At 42.9% G+C, this 17150-nt stretch overlaps 2 protein-coding genes across 7 annotated transcripts in view; both read right to left on the bottom strand.

Moving 5' to 3' along the window:
• LOC6500706 (modular serine protease) lies at positions 1-2690 on the bottom strand. Of its 3 annotated transcripts, XM_014911198.3 has the most exons (6): positions 2619-2690; positions 2479-2551; positions 1820-2123; positions 1270-1760; positions 680-1208; positions 1-624 (listed from the first exon to the last, which is right to left on the bottom strand). In XM_014911198.3, exons 2-6 carry the CDS (start codon positions 2543-2545, stop codon positions 126-128), a joined length of 1890 nt encoding a protein of 629 aa, XP_014766684.1. In that variant the 5' UTR covers positions 2546-2551; positions 2619-2690; the 3' UTR covers positions 1-125. The 3 variants fall into 3 exon arrangements, with proteins under 3 accessions (XP_014766684.1, XP_001953762.1, XP_044569997.1); XM_001953726.4 differs by having other exon boundaries at positions 2479-2690; XM_044714062.1 differs by lacking the exons at positions 2479-2551; positions 2619-2690 and adding an exon at positions 2268-2285.
• Positions 2691-4686: 1996 nt separating this feature from the next.
• The window catches only part of LOC6500705 (homeotic protein ultrabithorax), a 71656-nt gene continuing 59192 nt past the window's right edge, over positions 4687-17150 (bottom strand). For all 4 annotated transcript variants that reach the window (XM_001953725.4, XM_014911195.3, XM_014911196.3 and 1 more), the window contains one exon: positions 4687-6041. In XM_001953725.4, coding sequence (XP_001953761.1) covers positions 5737-6041 — 305 coding nt within the window. In that variant the 3' untranslated portion in view covers positions 4687-5736. The remainder of the gene's footprint in view (positions 6042-17150) is intronic.

Here is a 17150-nt window from a genome sequence, read left to right as displayed (position 1 = left end):
TACTCCTTTCCCAAAAACTCCTAATTTTTGGGACTACTTTTATTAAAATCTTAAAATAAATTCGTATTGGCACGACCTAACTATGTATTCGTAGGTTAATCACAAGACAGCTTTTAGGTGAGGCCTCAGGCTCTGGTCCTGCTTTCATCCATCGCCCGTTGGATCATGTCATCGAAGTACTGGATATTGGTCATCACGGTCAGACTGGTGGCACACTGATCCGCATTGGGTGCATTGCTAATCACACCGTAGAGATGATGCCGGTAGGCGTTCCTGGCAAAGTAGTCAGTCTGGATCTTCGCCGTGAATCCGCCGCCACTATCACCCTGGCAGGCCAGGGACTTTCCGTGTGTGAATATACAGAACTTGTCCGCCTGGATGTCCTGCAGTTCTTTTTTGCACATCGAGTTGTCCTTCGACTCTGCCGTCACAAACTGCAACTTGTGATCGTCCTCGATGCTCCAGCCGGCAAATTGTCCGACTTTGTTATTAATATACTCCTTTTCCGCAAAGGAGGCGAAATGAACGCAAATGGGACGGATTATGTCGGAGAACTCAAATGGCGTTTCCAGGCTCAGGAGAGCCAAGTCCTGGAAGTAATTGGCCGCCCGTCCATTGTACTCCCTATGGGGATGATCTCATGTATTCCCAAGATAATTCAAATCGATTTCTTACTTACCTAGCAATTTCTATAACTTTCACGCCGTTGCGCACGTCGTTGGTTTGTTGATCGTAGTTGCGATAGAATTTTCCCGCCACTATTTTGAATGTGTCTGTACTGTAGGCTTCCCGCCTAGTTTCATCATAGACGCAGTGGGCCGCCGTTATAACCAGATCCGGAGTGAGCAATGACCCACCGCACTGGAAGTGGTAGGACTTTTCGGTGTGCCACACATACAAGCCCACATGCCACGGTACCACTGTGTTGTTGACCGTGACGCCGTTGAAGGCGAACGGTTTTATGGGCGTGGCTATTTCACCGCAATCCTGGACACAAGGAGTCCGTCCGCCGCTCCACTTACCGCCCTTCTCGCAGCGCATCCTATGGGACGGAAAGAGAGGCTTATTGAATCCGGTTTTGCAAGTAAAGGTGACCTCCGTGCCGGGTTCGTGCAATGTTTTGCTGCAATTCACCAACTGGCCGTTGAGGGTACATCTGGCCGATGTGGAGTATCCGTAAAGTTCGTTATTCTTGTTGGTACAATATTCTATAAATCATAAAATGATTAGAACATATGTATATTTGGGGAAGCAACAGCCGATACTCACTCACACATTTTGGGACTTCGTCATTCCAAACATTTGTGTTGGAACAATACACTTTTTCGTTTCCCTGACGGACATAGCCCGTTTCACAGGAGAAATACACGAATCCGCGTGGTAACGGATCCGTGAGAATCCGATTCTGTTTGTCCTTGGCAATTGGCCGTTCATCACCCGCCGGCAAGGTACAACCTCGTTTCGTAGGTCCACTTACAGCCGTTGTCACCGTGTCCTGTCCAATCCTGGATGGCAGAGTGGTGTTGCACAGCTTTGGAGCTTCGTCTGAACCGTCGAAGCAATCGTTTTCACCGTTGCAGGTCAGGGTTTTTGATATGCAGCTACCGGTGCCACATCTAAACGAATATCCGGGACATTCCATGTGCCCGCAAAAATCCACGGACTCGTCATACCCACTACCATCGCCGCAGTTGTCCGCGCCATTGCACAGATAACTCTTGTCAATGCAAATTCCAGAAGGACACTTGATCTCGGTTTCCCTGAAATGAATACACATTTAACATAAACTTGAGTGGCTTACTTTCCTGAGAATACTCACTGGCAATTACCTTGAAGGATGCGATTGTATTGACGCAGTTCGTCTTCGTTGCTGCAACGCATCCGGGTCTCGTCCGAGTTGTCGGCACATTCTTGAATCCCATTGCAGGGCGCTGTTCCGATGACACAGGCTCCGTAGGTGCACAGGAAGTACGGCTTGGTGCAGTGCTGCGCCTGGGCGATGCACATCATTACGGTTTCGTCGGAGCCATCCGGACAGTTTTTTACGCCATTGCAAGCATCGTACTGGGAGATGCAGCTCCCGTTGTCGCACTCGAACTGATTGGGTGTGCATTCGGCCAGTGCTGTGGGTGATAAACGAGGCTCTATTATTCAAATCAAAGCCACAAAACTCTATTCATGATTCATGAATCAGGTTTCGTGGAAACCTCCCATTTGATAAGTCGCAGTCCCAGTCAGCTGTTAGACTCAACCGGCAATAGTATCACCTTTTATTCAGTTCCGTAAACACCAGCACCGATCAGGTTATCCGATCTCACTGGAGGGGGAATGCATTGCGCGGTTTCAAGATGAACCGGCTCCCGCCGAGACGACTGTATCTGTATCTGTGTGTATACCACTACATATTTTCTTGGACCATGTACACATAGTACACATTTATTTTCATCTGAATTTATTATCATTCTGAACTTTACTCACTTCTTGATAACCTCGTGAAGAACACACTCAAGAACAATAACTTTGATAAAAGCACTTTTAGTTTCATTATATTCTAAGAACAGAGCACACGCATAAAATTATTAAAAAATCACATAAATATGCATTAAATAAATGCGTACTGAATAAAACCAATCTGAGACAGATGCTCCGAGATCAGAACCAGTCCGGCCGAGCTCACCAAGTGAACTGGCGAATGTTGCTGAATTTTTAAGCTGAATCTCATAATTCTAATCTCAAAACACGTTTTTAAAGAGACCGGGGCTCTAATTGAGTTCAAGCGAGTGGGAATACTACACTGCTGTCACACAGTGGAAGATTCAGCGAAAACTGTACTCAAAATATATTTTCCAAGCTATTTTTTAGCTTTGTCAAACTTTAATATAAATTCAAAATTTTGATTCAAATGTTTTTCAAAACAGGCAAATATATATAGCCCTCAATTTGGGCCATACAGTAGACTCCATACAGAAAATTTGATTAAAAAATGCACAAAATTATCTGATTCCAGATTTTTATGCAGTTTGTTGGGGAATCGATGTACAAATCATTTAAGGAAACTGAGCTAGTAAAAAATGTGACAAAACGATGAAGACATCCTTTTATTATTTAAAAGCACTTCAAAATTCCCGCCATCTAAACCAAAAACGTTTTGCAACACTATGTGAAAACCTTTTTACATTTTACATGTGTCAAATAAAAGTATAAAAATGGTGGCGCCATTTTGTCAAATATAAAATTCAAATTTACAGTATTTAAAATTGATAAAAAATATTCTTAGATTAAATAAAATATAAAGTGCATAGATATATTCACTTTTAATTAATATGGCTAAAAGTGAACACCCTTATAAGTTGAACCTGAAATCGAATTCCATTACCCCCCACAAGTGAAAGCCAGACATTTTTTAAATTGTTTAAATCATTTTGTTTAATTTATTTGTTTCATTTTCCACATTCTCACTGGTTGCTGTTTGTTTTGTGTTTGTTCTTTTACGTATAGTTTATATTGATAATTTACAACTTACGGAGCTAACATAGAATGGCTTTAAATTAGAGTTACAAAGATTAAGTATTAACGGAGCTTGCGGGGATCCTAATGGCGGTCGATCGATCGCTCTTTGGGGGGGGTGGGCAGGAGGAGGGTCAAAAGTACATACGAGTAGAAAATGTAGCTGCAAAGTATCTGTAGGTCTGATGGAAATTACGTATAGTATTTAGGAAAAATAGTATTCTCGATCTCGCGATAAGCTGCCAGGCAGGCTGTTAGCCGCTCGGTTCGGTTCGAAAGTAAAAGCCACTAGCAATGGTATTACATAGGTAAGTAGTAGGTAAGTGGTAGGATTTAGTACTATATGCAAGACTTCCCCCGATTTACTGTCTCTATTTACGTATATCTGTTGCTACGATAATCCACATTTAAATCTTTAAGTATTGTATTTTAGCGTCTATTCTTGGTTTGCGGTGGCTGCGGGAATACCCCTCTCAATCCACTCATCTCCTTCTGCCGTCTGCCGTCTGCCTCGTCCTTATTCTTCTCATAGTTTCTCATGAGATTTTTGTTTCAGTGTATGTATACATTAACGTATTCCGATGGCATCTGCGATAGCATCTGCACTGCTTGCTTTTAAAATCTATAACATTTAACTTATTCTTATTTACGTATTTGCATCTGTCTCCATTTCGCAGATATTACTCCCCTTATTGTTTCTCCGTTTTTACGCGATTTCCATATATAAATACATAAATATATATCAAGATTTATAAATATGTATATCTATATTCGAATCTTAGGCTCTAGTTACGTATACATCTTGTGAAGGGCATCATCGGGTCGGATGGCCCCCTAACTGGGCTAAGTTCGGAAACTCAACTAAAGGATGAAGTGATGGCGCAGGAGGCCAGATTCGAGCACAGCTCGTTGGATCCACATCCACTAAACTATATATTGGTATCGTTATCGTTATCGTTATCGGTATGGGTATGGGTATGGGTATGCGTGGTGAGTATCTCTCTAGATCGTACAACTTACGATCAATCAACGGAAACGAGATCAAAAGCAATTTCGCATGCATTCTCTCTAAAAACAAACTCGCAAACAACTCATGGCGCTAATTTACATTTGCAGTACAAAATCAACTCACAATGGCAGAATAAAATAATAACACAATAAATGAATTCGTCAACTTCGTTATGTTTTTGTTTCTTTTTTTAGATTTTTTCAAAACCAATAATTTATTTGCGTTTGCCGGAGCAAACGATTTGTCGTCCTTCTTTTCGCATCGCTTCTGTCAGATAATCTCATAAACGCTTTGTCATTAAACTAAACATAATAATAATAATAAAATTAAGCATTAATTTAATTTAAAATGTAAACACACTACACATTACTTAAAGAAACAGCTTCACTTTAGTCGTTTGGGGCGAGAACTAAACAAATTCGTTTAAAAATAAACAGAGTTAACTAAAATTGCATTATGTTATTTAATAAGCACAAACTATACACATTCAAATATTCGATCCTCCCACATTTTTCTCATCATTTTTGTAATATGTTTACTTTGCTAACAAATTCTATTTATATTAAAGTTAAAGTTTCATAATTTTCTTTCTCATCGTGTTTTGTTTATGTATCTTAAATTGGTTTAAAACTGTTTTTTTTTTTTTTTTTACCAAAAATTCATATCAACAGAATTTTGCTTGCGTTTAACATTTCTTTTTTTTTTTATCGTATATCATTTAGTTTTTGAGTATTTTGCGAAATTGTAAAATTAATTAAAAATTTTAAACATAGCAAGTAAGCAACAAAGGGGCAGGACAGAGGGTTCGATTCCGAGTGATCTCTCTACTATTTTTATTTATTTTTTGTTTTTTTTGTTTTTACTTTTAACATAAATCTTACGTTTGCGAATTTTTCCATTTCTTTGCTTGAAACTATATTAGATTTTTGTGTGTTTTTTTTATTGTTTACATCTATTTAGTTTATATTCTGCACACTTTCCACTACTTTCATTTACTTAGCCTAGTTAATTAGTTTGTATTTTCATTTGAATTACGTATTTTCGGTTGCTTCTCAAACACTTCAAATAATTCCATTCGGTTCGATTTAGGTTAAGTTTCGTATGTCGTATTCGCACAAGTACCATCAAAATATTTAAATATTATTCATTTAAGTAAATAGTTCATTTGTTACAATATAGTGCTTTGCTGCTTTGTATCAGAATTCCGTCTAAATTCCCGCCTAATTCCCGTCTAAATGGCCGCCCTGGACCGCCGCCGCCGCAGCCGCTGCCGCCGCCGCCTTCTGGGCCTGCGCCTGCTTCTCCTGCTCGTTCAGCTCCTTGATCGCCTGGATCTCCTTCTTCAACTTCATCCGCCGGTTCTGGAACCAGATCTTGATCTGCCGCTCCGTCAGGCAGAGCGCGTGCGCCATCTCGATTCTCCGTCTGCGGGTCAGATAGTGATTCGTGTGGAACTCCTTCTCCAGCTCGAGGGTCTGGTAGCGGGTGTACGTCTGTCGGCCGCGTCTTCGCAGACCATTTGTACCTGAGGATATTTCAAAAAATAGAATTATTTAGTTAGTAAATTTTTCTCAAATGTTATTAGAAGATAAAACCCATACAAGCATCATTGACAAAGTAGTAGATATGATCTTAATAACATTTATATTTGGCCTTTCATCCAGAAAATAAAATTGAAAAATGGCAACAAGACAGACGGACAGCATTTGTTTGCTCTGTTGTTTGCGGTCTTGTTTTGGCCAAAGTCGTAAATATAAATTCTCATTTTTGTAGCGGCGATCATCAAGCAGCTCGAACTTAGGCCGGAACATTCGTCCATGCTCTGGAATAGCAGCCGAGTTAAGGAAAGGAAAGGAAATCTCCGGCAAAAAATACATTTCATTTTTACGAGTATCGGCCATTTGCCAGTTTTCAGTTGGCAGTTGCGGTTTTTTGTTTCTTCGGCATCGAGATCGTTACTTTAAATTGATCGTTTGCCGCCGTTGCACCGGCAATGTTGCTGCTGTCATTGCAACCAGCAACCAGCAACGTGCAACCAGCAACATGCAACCAGCAACTGCAACGTTAAAATGAAATGGAGAAACGTGCGAGTATTTGGCTTGAGTATGGGAGATTGGAAGAGTTGCTACTTAAATTGCAGTTATGCCAGATAATGCCCGTTTAATTGGCAACCTGAGAGTCACAGACAGGCCAGCACAATGCCGTGTTTAATCTCTGATTTTAAATATTTATGAAGTTTAATTTGCCTTCAAGTGCAATAACTCAATTTCGTGTGTGCAAATGCAATTGGCCTGGCCTGGCCTGGCCTGGCCCGGCTCTTTCGCTCCATATGCCGCCGTCTCCCGCCCAACGTCGAAGAAGCATCAGCATCAGAACCAGACGATGCCTGATATTATCAGAATCCAACAGCCACATCCACAATCATGTTAACTTTCGCATTTTGGCCAACGAGTCTTTCTCTCTGGCCTGGCCTGGGCCTCAACCTGAACCTGGGCCTGGGCGAAATGTTAAGTTAAATATTATGAGCATTTATTATGTTATAAATTTGGCCTAAAGGTATTAACAAATTTATGCCGACACGAAAGTCATAAAGTGAAAACGCATTTATCTTTCACTCGCACACACTTACACACACACGGGGGGCGGTGGGTGAGTGTGCAGAATTGCGTTAAATAAATGGCGAAAAAATTTTATAGACAATAAAAACGATACGGATATAATATGGCCAGGACGAAACAAAGAAATTATCATCTAGTATATCTGCTGATATGTACAATACATATTATACTACGTGTGTATAATGAGGGCTTGTTTTTAAAATGCATTCCCGAAATTATAAACACCAATTTAATGGGCGAGAAAATTGGCCACTGACAGTTGACGACATCAAATTTGTCGTCATAATGGCTTTTTGGCTATTTATTCCACCAGTATTTATTTAATATGTTTTTGAGAATTTTTAATAAACCTCGATGATTGCAGCATGAATTCCAAGTACCATTATTTTTATTCTTTTCGCTTTTTCTCTCTCTGAGAATGGCATAAAGTAAAATAAATAAATTCATTTTGGCCCTAAACCTGTTTGCTGATTAACTTAAATCCCTGGAAATACATCACGCTGAGATTTAGCCAAAGTTCCATTTTATTTAGGAGTTCCCTCCCCATGAAAGGGAGGAAAAAGTCGCCTTGAGGAGTACACGAGCTTTTCTTGGCAATTTTAAATGGAATTTGTCACTCGCCGGCCGACTATTTTTCCTTCCACGGTCTCCTCGCCATCTCAAATCCCTCCCAGTCTTCTCCTTCCACAGCTTTGTATATGCAAAAATAAACTTTTTACGAAACTTTGCCATGATTTTTTTCCCGTTGCCAGGCACTGCCGTTTACATTTTTTTTTCCAGTGCTGGCCAAGTTTCAAAATTTATTATGCGAAAAAGTGCGAAATTCATTTTGCTGGCTCGCTCCTCTTCGGGCTTCGGGCTTTGGGCTTCTTCTTCATCTGCGTCCTGCTGTGCTCTGCTGTGCCATTTTCTTTTGTAGACTTTTGGAAAATTTTTGTGTATTTCTAAGTACATAATTTAAATGCTGGTATGTGCCGGGGGGCTGAAGGTTGGGTGGACAGGGGCGGGCACAATAAAACTTTGTATGGCAAGGCGCGAAATTTCCCGTAGATAATTTAAACGAACCAAAAGCCTGGAAGGGAGGAAATGAGGATAGATGGTGGTGGAGTGGAGTGGCAGAGTGGCGGGACAGTGGAGGAAATCTTTTTTCGGAATATTTATTCTGTTCCAGTTGGTCTTCCATGGAGCCTTCCATGGGGTTTCCTGAAGACACATTTTCAAGGTTCTGGTCTCTTTTTGGCAGCGCAGCTGTGCCCCAAAGTCCCCACCAGTACGTGTTATATTTTTTAACTTAAATTCCTCGGGGATTTAAAGTTTTGACAGTTTACGTGTTTCCCATTTGCAGCGAACTTTGAACCGAAACGGAGCGATATACCTATACCTAGTATAGCCCTCCTTTTCCCCGTGTGCCTAGGGTAGCTTCGTCTCTTTCCGCCTTGCGGGACGGACTGACTCACCCCGAGGCGGGAGCGTTCCAAGCGGCCATAAATCTCCAGGTGACGCCGACTCCATGTTGCATGCGGCACACCGTGTGATCTATGCTTCTATTATAACTATTTATACACACCAGCTCACAGATACATTTGAGGCTAGAGATACGAGATATTCTATGTATCTGCGAGTGTGTGCGACAACTACTTATATTTAATTCGATTTTGTTTTTCGGCTAGCTCTCGTAGAGCCCCCTATCCGCCCTATCACGGCATCTTACTCTTTCTAATTTATGTTTTGTTTTTGTCATCGTCATGTGCTATCTGGATCTGGGGGAGCCGCCATACTCCACCTGGAATTTCTGAGATACTGGGGGACTCGGTGCCTCTCTATTCCCGGTATCTGTAAGATACAATATTTAGATGTGGCACGATTACCGGGAATCGAAGTGGGGACATAGAATGAAGGAAAACTTTCGGCTGCCTGATTTGCGGACATCATTTATAACCGGAAATTAATTCCCTTTTTTGTTCCAAGAACTCAGCAAGGACATGGACACAGGAACCCTTTTCGGGCGAAAGCTGAAGAGAAATCGATTGGCCATCGATTAATTGGATTGGGCACACACACACACACATGTGTGTGTGGTGGTGTGTCCACCCCGAGCCCTTCCCCCAAAACTCACGCATTTTATTCGCAATTTAATTAAATCTATTTTCGTGCGTGTTTGTCAGGGGCGTGTTTCACCTTCCCGGCGATGATGTACGCACACACCCACCCACTGGTGTATATACGGACGTAAATAGGTATAGAGTAGAGGAGGTACATGGTCTCCGGATTCCGGATTCGAGTGTCTATAAAACAATTAAATGCGACTTGGCACAAAAGCCACAGAAAGTCAGCCTCGGCTTCGGGAGACGGAAAACTAATTTTCCGCACTGCCAATCGGGCAACACTAAATCTGTCAATTAAATTGGCCGCAGGGAGTCATGGGAACTGTCATGGGAGGAGTTTCTGCTTCCGAGGGGGGCTCTGCTTCCTTGGATCTATGCTCAGACGTGATTATGGCCCCTGTGCCTATGCCTATGCCCAGATATTGATGCTTGCGGTGGCAAATGCGCAATTGAGTTGCAATTGCCAACACGAACACGAACGCAATCTTCGAGCTACACATGGAGACACACACATACATAGTTGTAGTATCCTGCAAGCTGCAACCTGCAACCCGCAACTGCAGCTGCTGTGGTTATCAAATTTTGAGATACACGTTTAGGGTGTGCACCCCCAACTTGGGCAGTATCTTATGTCTGTCGCAGCCAGGAAGTGAATTTTCAATTTTTCTCAGGCACCACCTAGGCAATCAGTTTCTAATTGCTTTTCCGAGGCTGGGATTTGGTAACTGAATCTGCATTTCGAACAGGGCATCCAATGGAGCAACTTCCACTTGAAATTGAGATCTTTTCGGAGCTGAAAATTATGTGGCAAGTGGCATGCATTCCTTACATGAGCAATCGATTCAAATCGGATCGTGGAATTCGTGGCGCGTACAGCCTCCCAAATTGCGTTGCCGCGTAATTGTGGCCAAAAAAATAAAGGGAGAAAAAGAAAAGGCACCTTTGGTGAAATTTCTGGCAGATCTTCGATAAAATCCGCTTAACGAACAGGCTTAAGCCTCACGCACAAGTCTGCTTACTTTATTATTTTTTCCATGTTTTCTTATTTTTGTAATTTTTTTTTTTTGGTAATTTGGTGCTTGGAAGCGCAACGCTGAATGGCTGTCTGATGATCTGAGAAATGGAACGGAGACCCCGAGAAACTGGTTCCAGTCGGACTGGATCTCGATATGGCGGCGTTTCTTACGCATACGTAGCAGGACCATCGAAAGGGGCTCTCTCGTCATTAAAATAATTCATTGCCACGGCAAGTTGCAAGCTTCAAGATACTCGCAGTAGCTGTTCCTGTTCCTGCTGCTGCAACAGGTAGCTTCGATTCAGGGCCAGTGACCAGAGCGATCGTACCACTCAGGGGTCCATGGCATGTTTTAAGTTTTGAGTTACGACTGGATCCGATGAGCTTGCAATTTAGGTGGGGATGTCTTGGAAGGCAAGGGGTTCTGCCCCTGACGATGAAATAAAATTAATTAAACTGTTATAGAACATATTATTTAATCATATTGTGATTTAAACCATTCCATATTATAGATTCCGCTGCTTTGTGATGTCAAGTCTCTAGCGTTTCGCTTTCATTTCGAACAAAAAGCGAATGTTTTTTTAGCTGCCATGTCACGGCAATTAAAAGTCAATTTGTATATGAATGAATACATTCGACTGGTTATTGTCTCTATTCGGTATGTGAATTGTATAATAATGCCATCATTGGCACACCAACTCTGCCTGCCTGACTGACCCAGTGCCCCGAGATCGCGGAGTGGATGGCTGGAGTTCCATAGCCCATTACGCGTTGGAGCTGAACGTGGCATTTGATGTGGGTTTATCTTAATAGCTCAATTAATGAGCGATGGGAACGCCCCTCCCTGGCCCCGAACCCGGCCCCTTCAAGTCGAACCCCTTTCTTCCCCAAAAAAAAAAGCAAATACAAAATAAAATAAAAATATACATGTGAACGCGGCACGCCATTTCCATATTTACATACATAGACTCAAGCCCCATGTAGGGGCTTTTTTTCTTGGAGTGTGTGAGAGTGCGGAACGCCTTCTCATCGTGCTTTAACCTCGGCGTCATCATTAAAATAATCAACGACTCTATTTTGGCTCCGTTTCAAGTTCTATTTCCATTTCCAGTTTCATCTTCAGACTGAGACAGGGGCACAGATACACAGATACAGATACAAAACAGCGACAGCTGGCGGAACGCATCGATGGAGATTGAGAGATACAGATACAGATACAGATACTTGGACTGAAATTTTAACAGTTGAGATGCGAAGCACAAGCACAGCCATTTGAGGAAGATGTGACCGAAGCGTGACTATGAAGATGAAGCCGTTCAATGGGATGGGATTTGTGAGGACTGTGGCTGTGTCTGTGTCTGGGTTAGCCCGCCAAAAGCCCAGAATCCGGACATGGCAGACAGCAGACTCGGACATCTCTCGTATAAATAAATAAATGGCGCGATGTCAAGCTGTTTCATATCTGCGGAGAGCATCGCCATCGGACAATATTTTCACGATTTCAAAGCTCATTAGACAAAAACTAAAAACGCACAACTCACATCGCACCCGGAATAGAGACACGGTTGAATGTATCTGACGTCATCGTCCCGTCCCCGATAATTATCGATGGAAGTTATGGCCGATTCGGGAACGGAAATGTGCAACATTTCCGCTCTTCACCCGAAAAACGGCCCAATAAAAATCAACGCCAAGTGTCAAATCTAAATAGCGATTCCCCGTCGCAGAATCTCAAAATGGAATAAATTGTTTAAATGGCCGCCTCGCTGATAAGACTTGCGACTCGGATTGTTTATGATTTTCCCTTGGCGGAGTGGCGGAGCTAAGAAGCTCCCAGATACAAATCGGCTGGCGGCTGCAGTTGCCATTTTGTGTATCTGTATCCGAGTATCGCGGCATCAGTATCTTTTAATTGCATGCGAGTGCGCCCTTCTGATCTGACACACCCACTCGTTTGTGACTCTGCTTGAAAGCGGCCTCTTTCTTTCTTCTTCAGGCCATCAGTTAAGACAATCGTACTGAATGTGTTTTTAAATGCATTTTCGGATTAATTGTGCGGAGTGGTGAGTGGAGTGCCGGGTATTATATAGTCGTGTCTCGGCCTTTAACTCTCATCATAATAAGTACAATCGCCAATCAAATTTCAGACTGCTCACCTTTGGCTAATTAATTAAACCAACTTCCGGTGTAGTCTCCTTGTACCCGACTCGCATTTCACACCCAAGCGGCAACACGCCCACCACCCACACACATGGCAGTGAAAGCGGGAGTGTGCAGCTGAAACTTCATTAAGGGCGCATAAAAGTAAACAAGCGAAAAGTGTCGGAATTTCACACATAATTGGCACTTGAAGTTTTTATTTTTATTCGCCTCCCCAACTAAACGACAAACTTATGGTCCAAACTGTGCAAGAGAAGTCTGAAATGGCCAAGACAGGGGGCAGGGACTACACTCATTCGGGGTGTGGTGTCGAATTTTTTGGTTCGGGTTTTGAGTTCGGCCTTTTTGGGGTCACACCAGCTGCTCCCAGCCAGTATTTTTTTCTCCACTATTCGCCTGGCATGGAAAAGTGAAAGTTGGGAGCAACAATTCCTTTTCTTTTTGCCTCACTGGCTGGCTGTTCGTTTATTTCTCCATTTTTCCCTCCAAGTCCTGCACTGCTGCTAGAACGTGTGAAACTAACAGTTAATTTCAAAGTTGCAACAGCCCACCGAAACCCATATGCCAAGCCCACACCATCCACCGATTCCTTTCCAGGATTTCGAATCCTGGCGCGTTGCAGTCGTCTGGGTGAGCATGTGCGTGTGAGGCGGCGAGTTTGTCGTTGGAAAGATTTATGCTCAAATTGCTTTTGCGCAAAATCAACAAAAACAAGCATAGGTGCAGGACATTCGCTATACAGTGGTTGTCAAAAATAAATACTACAAGATATAACAAATTTTTAAAATATTATTCAAACTAAAGTTATCTTATTAAGGCTGAGGTTTCCAATTTATCTTCTAGGTATTTATTGAGACTCTCAATCATCTAAAATCTTTGAAAAACTTGAATAAATATAATCCCCAAGTCAAGATAACTTTTATTTTTATATCCCATCTTCAAATAATTTATTTTTTATCCCACTGATTTTTCGTATCCCATGGTATTTGGCACTCGGGGATGCAGTTGTCCGGGTGGCGCAGTTGTTGCCATCCTGTTTCGTAATCAATAACATTTTCGCAAGTGAATTACTTGCCATTGTTTCGCCCATCCCTCAGACAAAGGAATTTACGGCCCAACTGGGATAGACCAGAGCAGGACCAGGAGCAGGGCAGGGGCTTGGGTGAAAGCTAGGAAAGAAAGTGCTAAGGTTGAAATTTCCATTTCCATTGTAAGTCGTCGACCGGCTCCATGCTCCTCATAGATTTATGATCGTTTATAATGAACTTGTAAAGTAATTATGCACTGCGTCGCGTACGACCGAGTATGTGCCACCTTGCCCTCTGAACCACCGGAGAACAGGAGTATCGGAGAACGGGAGTACCGGAGAACCGGAGACCACCACCACCACCACCATTAGGGCCATAACTCAGTGCAACCCTTTTCAAAAAATGGCTCTTGTCGTGTGATTTTTGGTCCACCACCCACCCAACGCGTCTTTGGCTGCCGTTTACGCTTGTAATTACACGCTTCATTGTTGAGAGTCCAGGAGCAGGAGTTGGAGCAGTTCAAGGAGCTGGAGCTGGGGACTGGGGGCTGGGAGCATCCAAGATGGCCCCACTTGCGTCGAGGGTCTCCATTTTCCATGTTGTTTCGTCGCCTCGCTCTGGTGTCGTATATCTTCCTTCTAATTGGGTTTCGTTGTGCGCCGTGCCCGCTAATGTCAACCTTGCTTCTTGTTTTCCCACACTCGAAGAAATTATTAAAATTATTTAAAATCATGAATATCAAATGTCAAGAAGGCTGTGAGTCCCTATGAGTAGTCTGTTCTTAATCGGATCTCTGACTACAGTTGGCTCTAGCTATTTTTATAAATTCATTTCTGAATCCTTGAAGAATATATATTTTTTCAAGTGAATTCTCCCATGCGTGTATCCTTGGAAGCCTCGGCCCGATTCACTTAGCTTGCACATGCAAAAGACGATCCCCAAACTGCCGAAAACTGAACTCGGGGCCATTAAAAGTGGGCGGCGGAGTGGGTGGTGTTGGAGTGGTGCTTTGAGGAAACGGAAACGTTAAGCTTCGTCGCTTCTTGGGATGCTGCTATGTATCCTGCTTGAGTGGGAGTATGTGTGTGTGTTTGAGGCCAAGGAGCTGGCGTCTTGTGAATTATGTTGCATGCTTTTAGGTGATTTAGCCCACGTTTGTATGCACAAACGTCTGCAAGGTTTTGGTTTATGTTTTGTTTAACTAATATTTTGTGAAATCTTCTTGGGAAATTATGAACTTGGCAAGCAGGCTGGCTGGCTGGTTGGATGGCTGGATGGCTGGCCACAACTGTGAACTTTCCTTACCCCAACCACTATCTATCCTACCACTTTTTGTGCCCTTTTTTGGGGCGAGCTTGGCCAAAAGTTTTTCATTTTGCTCTTTGCCAATTTCACACTCTGCCAAACGCTGCAGGGCGGGCCATAACTTTCCACCAATAGCTGCCAGGAGGAGAAGAGGTGAGACTGCGGTCCGAAATAGTGCAAAATATTGTCACAATTGAAGCGGAGTATATCGTGTACTAGGATACGATTGAAATGTAGTTTGCCTAAGATTCTTAATAATAACTGGCAGATGAGCTTTCTTTGGAATATATGGACAGTATCCCTTTCCGGCCGGCACGCTTATTAACTTGAGCGCATGGCGGCCGGCTGTCTGCCGTAAATCAGGCCCTCCCCACCAGTCTCCCCCTCCACCAGCTCCATCAGCTCCGAGTCTCTTCTCACATATTAAAAATAAGGAGAGCAGAAAACCAAAACAGAGCAAAAAAATCCCTACAACGCTTTGCATAAAAAATAAAGCACCGAGTCATGTGTGTGTGACATCATATCGTATATTGTCGCATGAATTTACGTGACCATATGTTGTCGCCGGAGCGCATAAATTCCAAGTGGGGCCCAGACTGAGGCTTCTGGGCCTCAAGTGCTGCTCCGCCCCAACCCTTTCCATTGGCACCCGGCAACCGGCCGGGGCAAGTGTTGATATTTCGTTCGATGCTCGTCGTTTGACTTCTGCAACTGCGAGGCGGCACAAAAAAAAAAAAACACAAAATATGGGTAAAAAATTTATTGAATTTAATTTGAATGCGCCCAATGGCCCCCGCAACAGCTGGCACTTGATGTGCCTCGCTCCGCAACCGTATCTGTATCTGTGACTGTGGCAGTATCTGGATATCATTCCTCATGCCGCCTTAGATTTGAATCCAGGCTCATATGAATATTTAAGCTGGCAACTTGCCACCGCCTTCGAAATCCGCCATTTCGAAGCTACTCGGAGCCTAATGAAGCCGCGCAAAATTCGTTTTTAATTGCCATCGAAAAGTCCCGAAGATGGCGGCGGGTAGAAAAATTTCGTTTTAATTGCTGCCCGGAATCCCGGATACCCAGACTCCGGCAGAAATATTGCCACTTGTGTTTTTTAGCCTCCCCCAAGCCCGAACCCTGAGAAAGGAAAAAAAAAAAACAGAAAACAAAACTCGATTTTCCAGCTAATGGATGAAGGCAGAATTGTTGCTTTTTGGAGAGGAGCAGGAGCAGAAGCAGGAGGACCAAGAGGCTGGCTGGTACTGAATCGAAGGTCCCTGAAACTCGAGTTCGACATCGGCACAGCAGCCAATTAAAGGCATGACATAAATCCAGCTGTGACTTGTATTGGGTGTTTCCGCCTGCGGCCCACATTCTCCATTCCCATTCTCCGCCGTTCTGGCCGGCAAAAGACAGCGCCAAAATGTTCAAGATTGTTGCAGGCCCAAACAAAACGTAGTATCTGAGAGGGGCAGGCACGGGGTGACTACAAAACAAAAATAAAAAATTGTAAAAAAAATATACGTAAAACCATAGGAAAAGTTTGCTCAACCAACCCAGGCCGTTCGCTTTTCATGCTCACGCCCGTTGTTTCATTTTACAATGTTGGTTGCTTTTTTTTGTCGGCTTGGCTTGGCTCGGCTCCGTTTGGTTTGGTTTGGTTTTTCTTTTCCCAATTTTTTGCCGTTGTCTGTTTTCTGTTTTCTTGTTGTTGTATTATTGCATTGTACGAGTATTTTTCTACTTGACTTGGCACCACCGCCCTCGCTGGAGTTCCTGCCCCACCGTCCCAGGGCCCGACTGGCGAAAGAAACCGCAGCTTATGCTAGAAACCCCACCACTCCAAGCCACCCGAAAAAAAAAGAATACAAAAAAAAAAAAGGAAAAGAACAAGATGTCAGTTCCCTCCAGGGAATCCACATTAAAATTCTCGAACGAAACACCCGCCAATTGCGAACTGTGCGAGTCCAACTTAACTAATTTATGTCGCAGGACTTTGAATTAATGAATAAATGGCGAGGGCGCTTAGATGGATGGCGTGGGCTGGAAATATGCAAATTACATCGCAAGACACTCTCAAGGTAAATAAAAAACAGTAAACAGTCTGAACCAGCAAACTGAAACAAAAGAAAACAAGACACGCAATCTTGAGAGGGCAATGAAAACTTTTGTCTTACAAAGTGAAAATACCGCCCCGATTCGTCTTCAGCAGCTGCCAATGCTCGCCAAGAGCCATTTGGCCAACTCAAAACTTTTCCACAAAAAAAAAAAAAGAAAAATATTGTATATATAACGAGGGGGGAAATTATAAAGAAAAATATAAAGAAGAAAAGTTTTGCAACTTATGAGTGTGATGGCATAGAAGTGACATCATGAATATGGTAACTAGACCATCAAATTAAATAT

This window comes from Drosophila ananassae, chromosome 2L, assembly GCF_017639315.1.
Source record: "Drosophila ananassae strain 14024-0371.13 chromosome 2L, ASM1763931v2, whole genome shotgun sequence".
NCBI classification, from domain to species: domain Eukaryota; kingdom Metazoa; phylum Arthropoda; class Insecta; order Diptera; family Drosophilidae; genus Drosophila; species Drosophila ananassae.
Note: the sequence above shows the minus strand (reverse complement) of the source record. Positions and strands in the feature narration are given on the sequence as shown.

Bases quoted from the DNA above. Each gene is read 5' to 3' on its own strand.
- LOC6500706 (XM_001953726.4), bottom strand. From the start codon at position 2,545: ATGAAACTAAAAGTGCTTTTATCAAAGTTATTGTTCTTGAGTGTGTTC. The intron at 2,124-2,478 runs GTGAGTAAAGTT...TATCACCCACAG, and splicing joins CTTCACGAGGTTATCAAGAA to CACTGGCCGAATGCACACCC. The intron at 1,209-1,269 runs GTGAGTATCGGC...TATGATTTATAG, and splicing joins CGAAGTCCCAAAATGTGTGA to AATATTGTACCAACAAGAAT.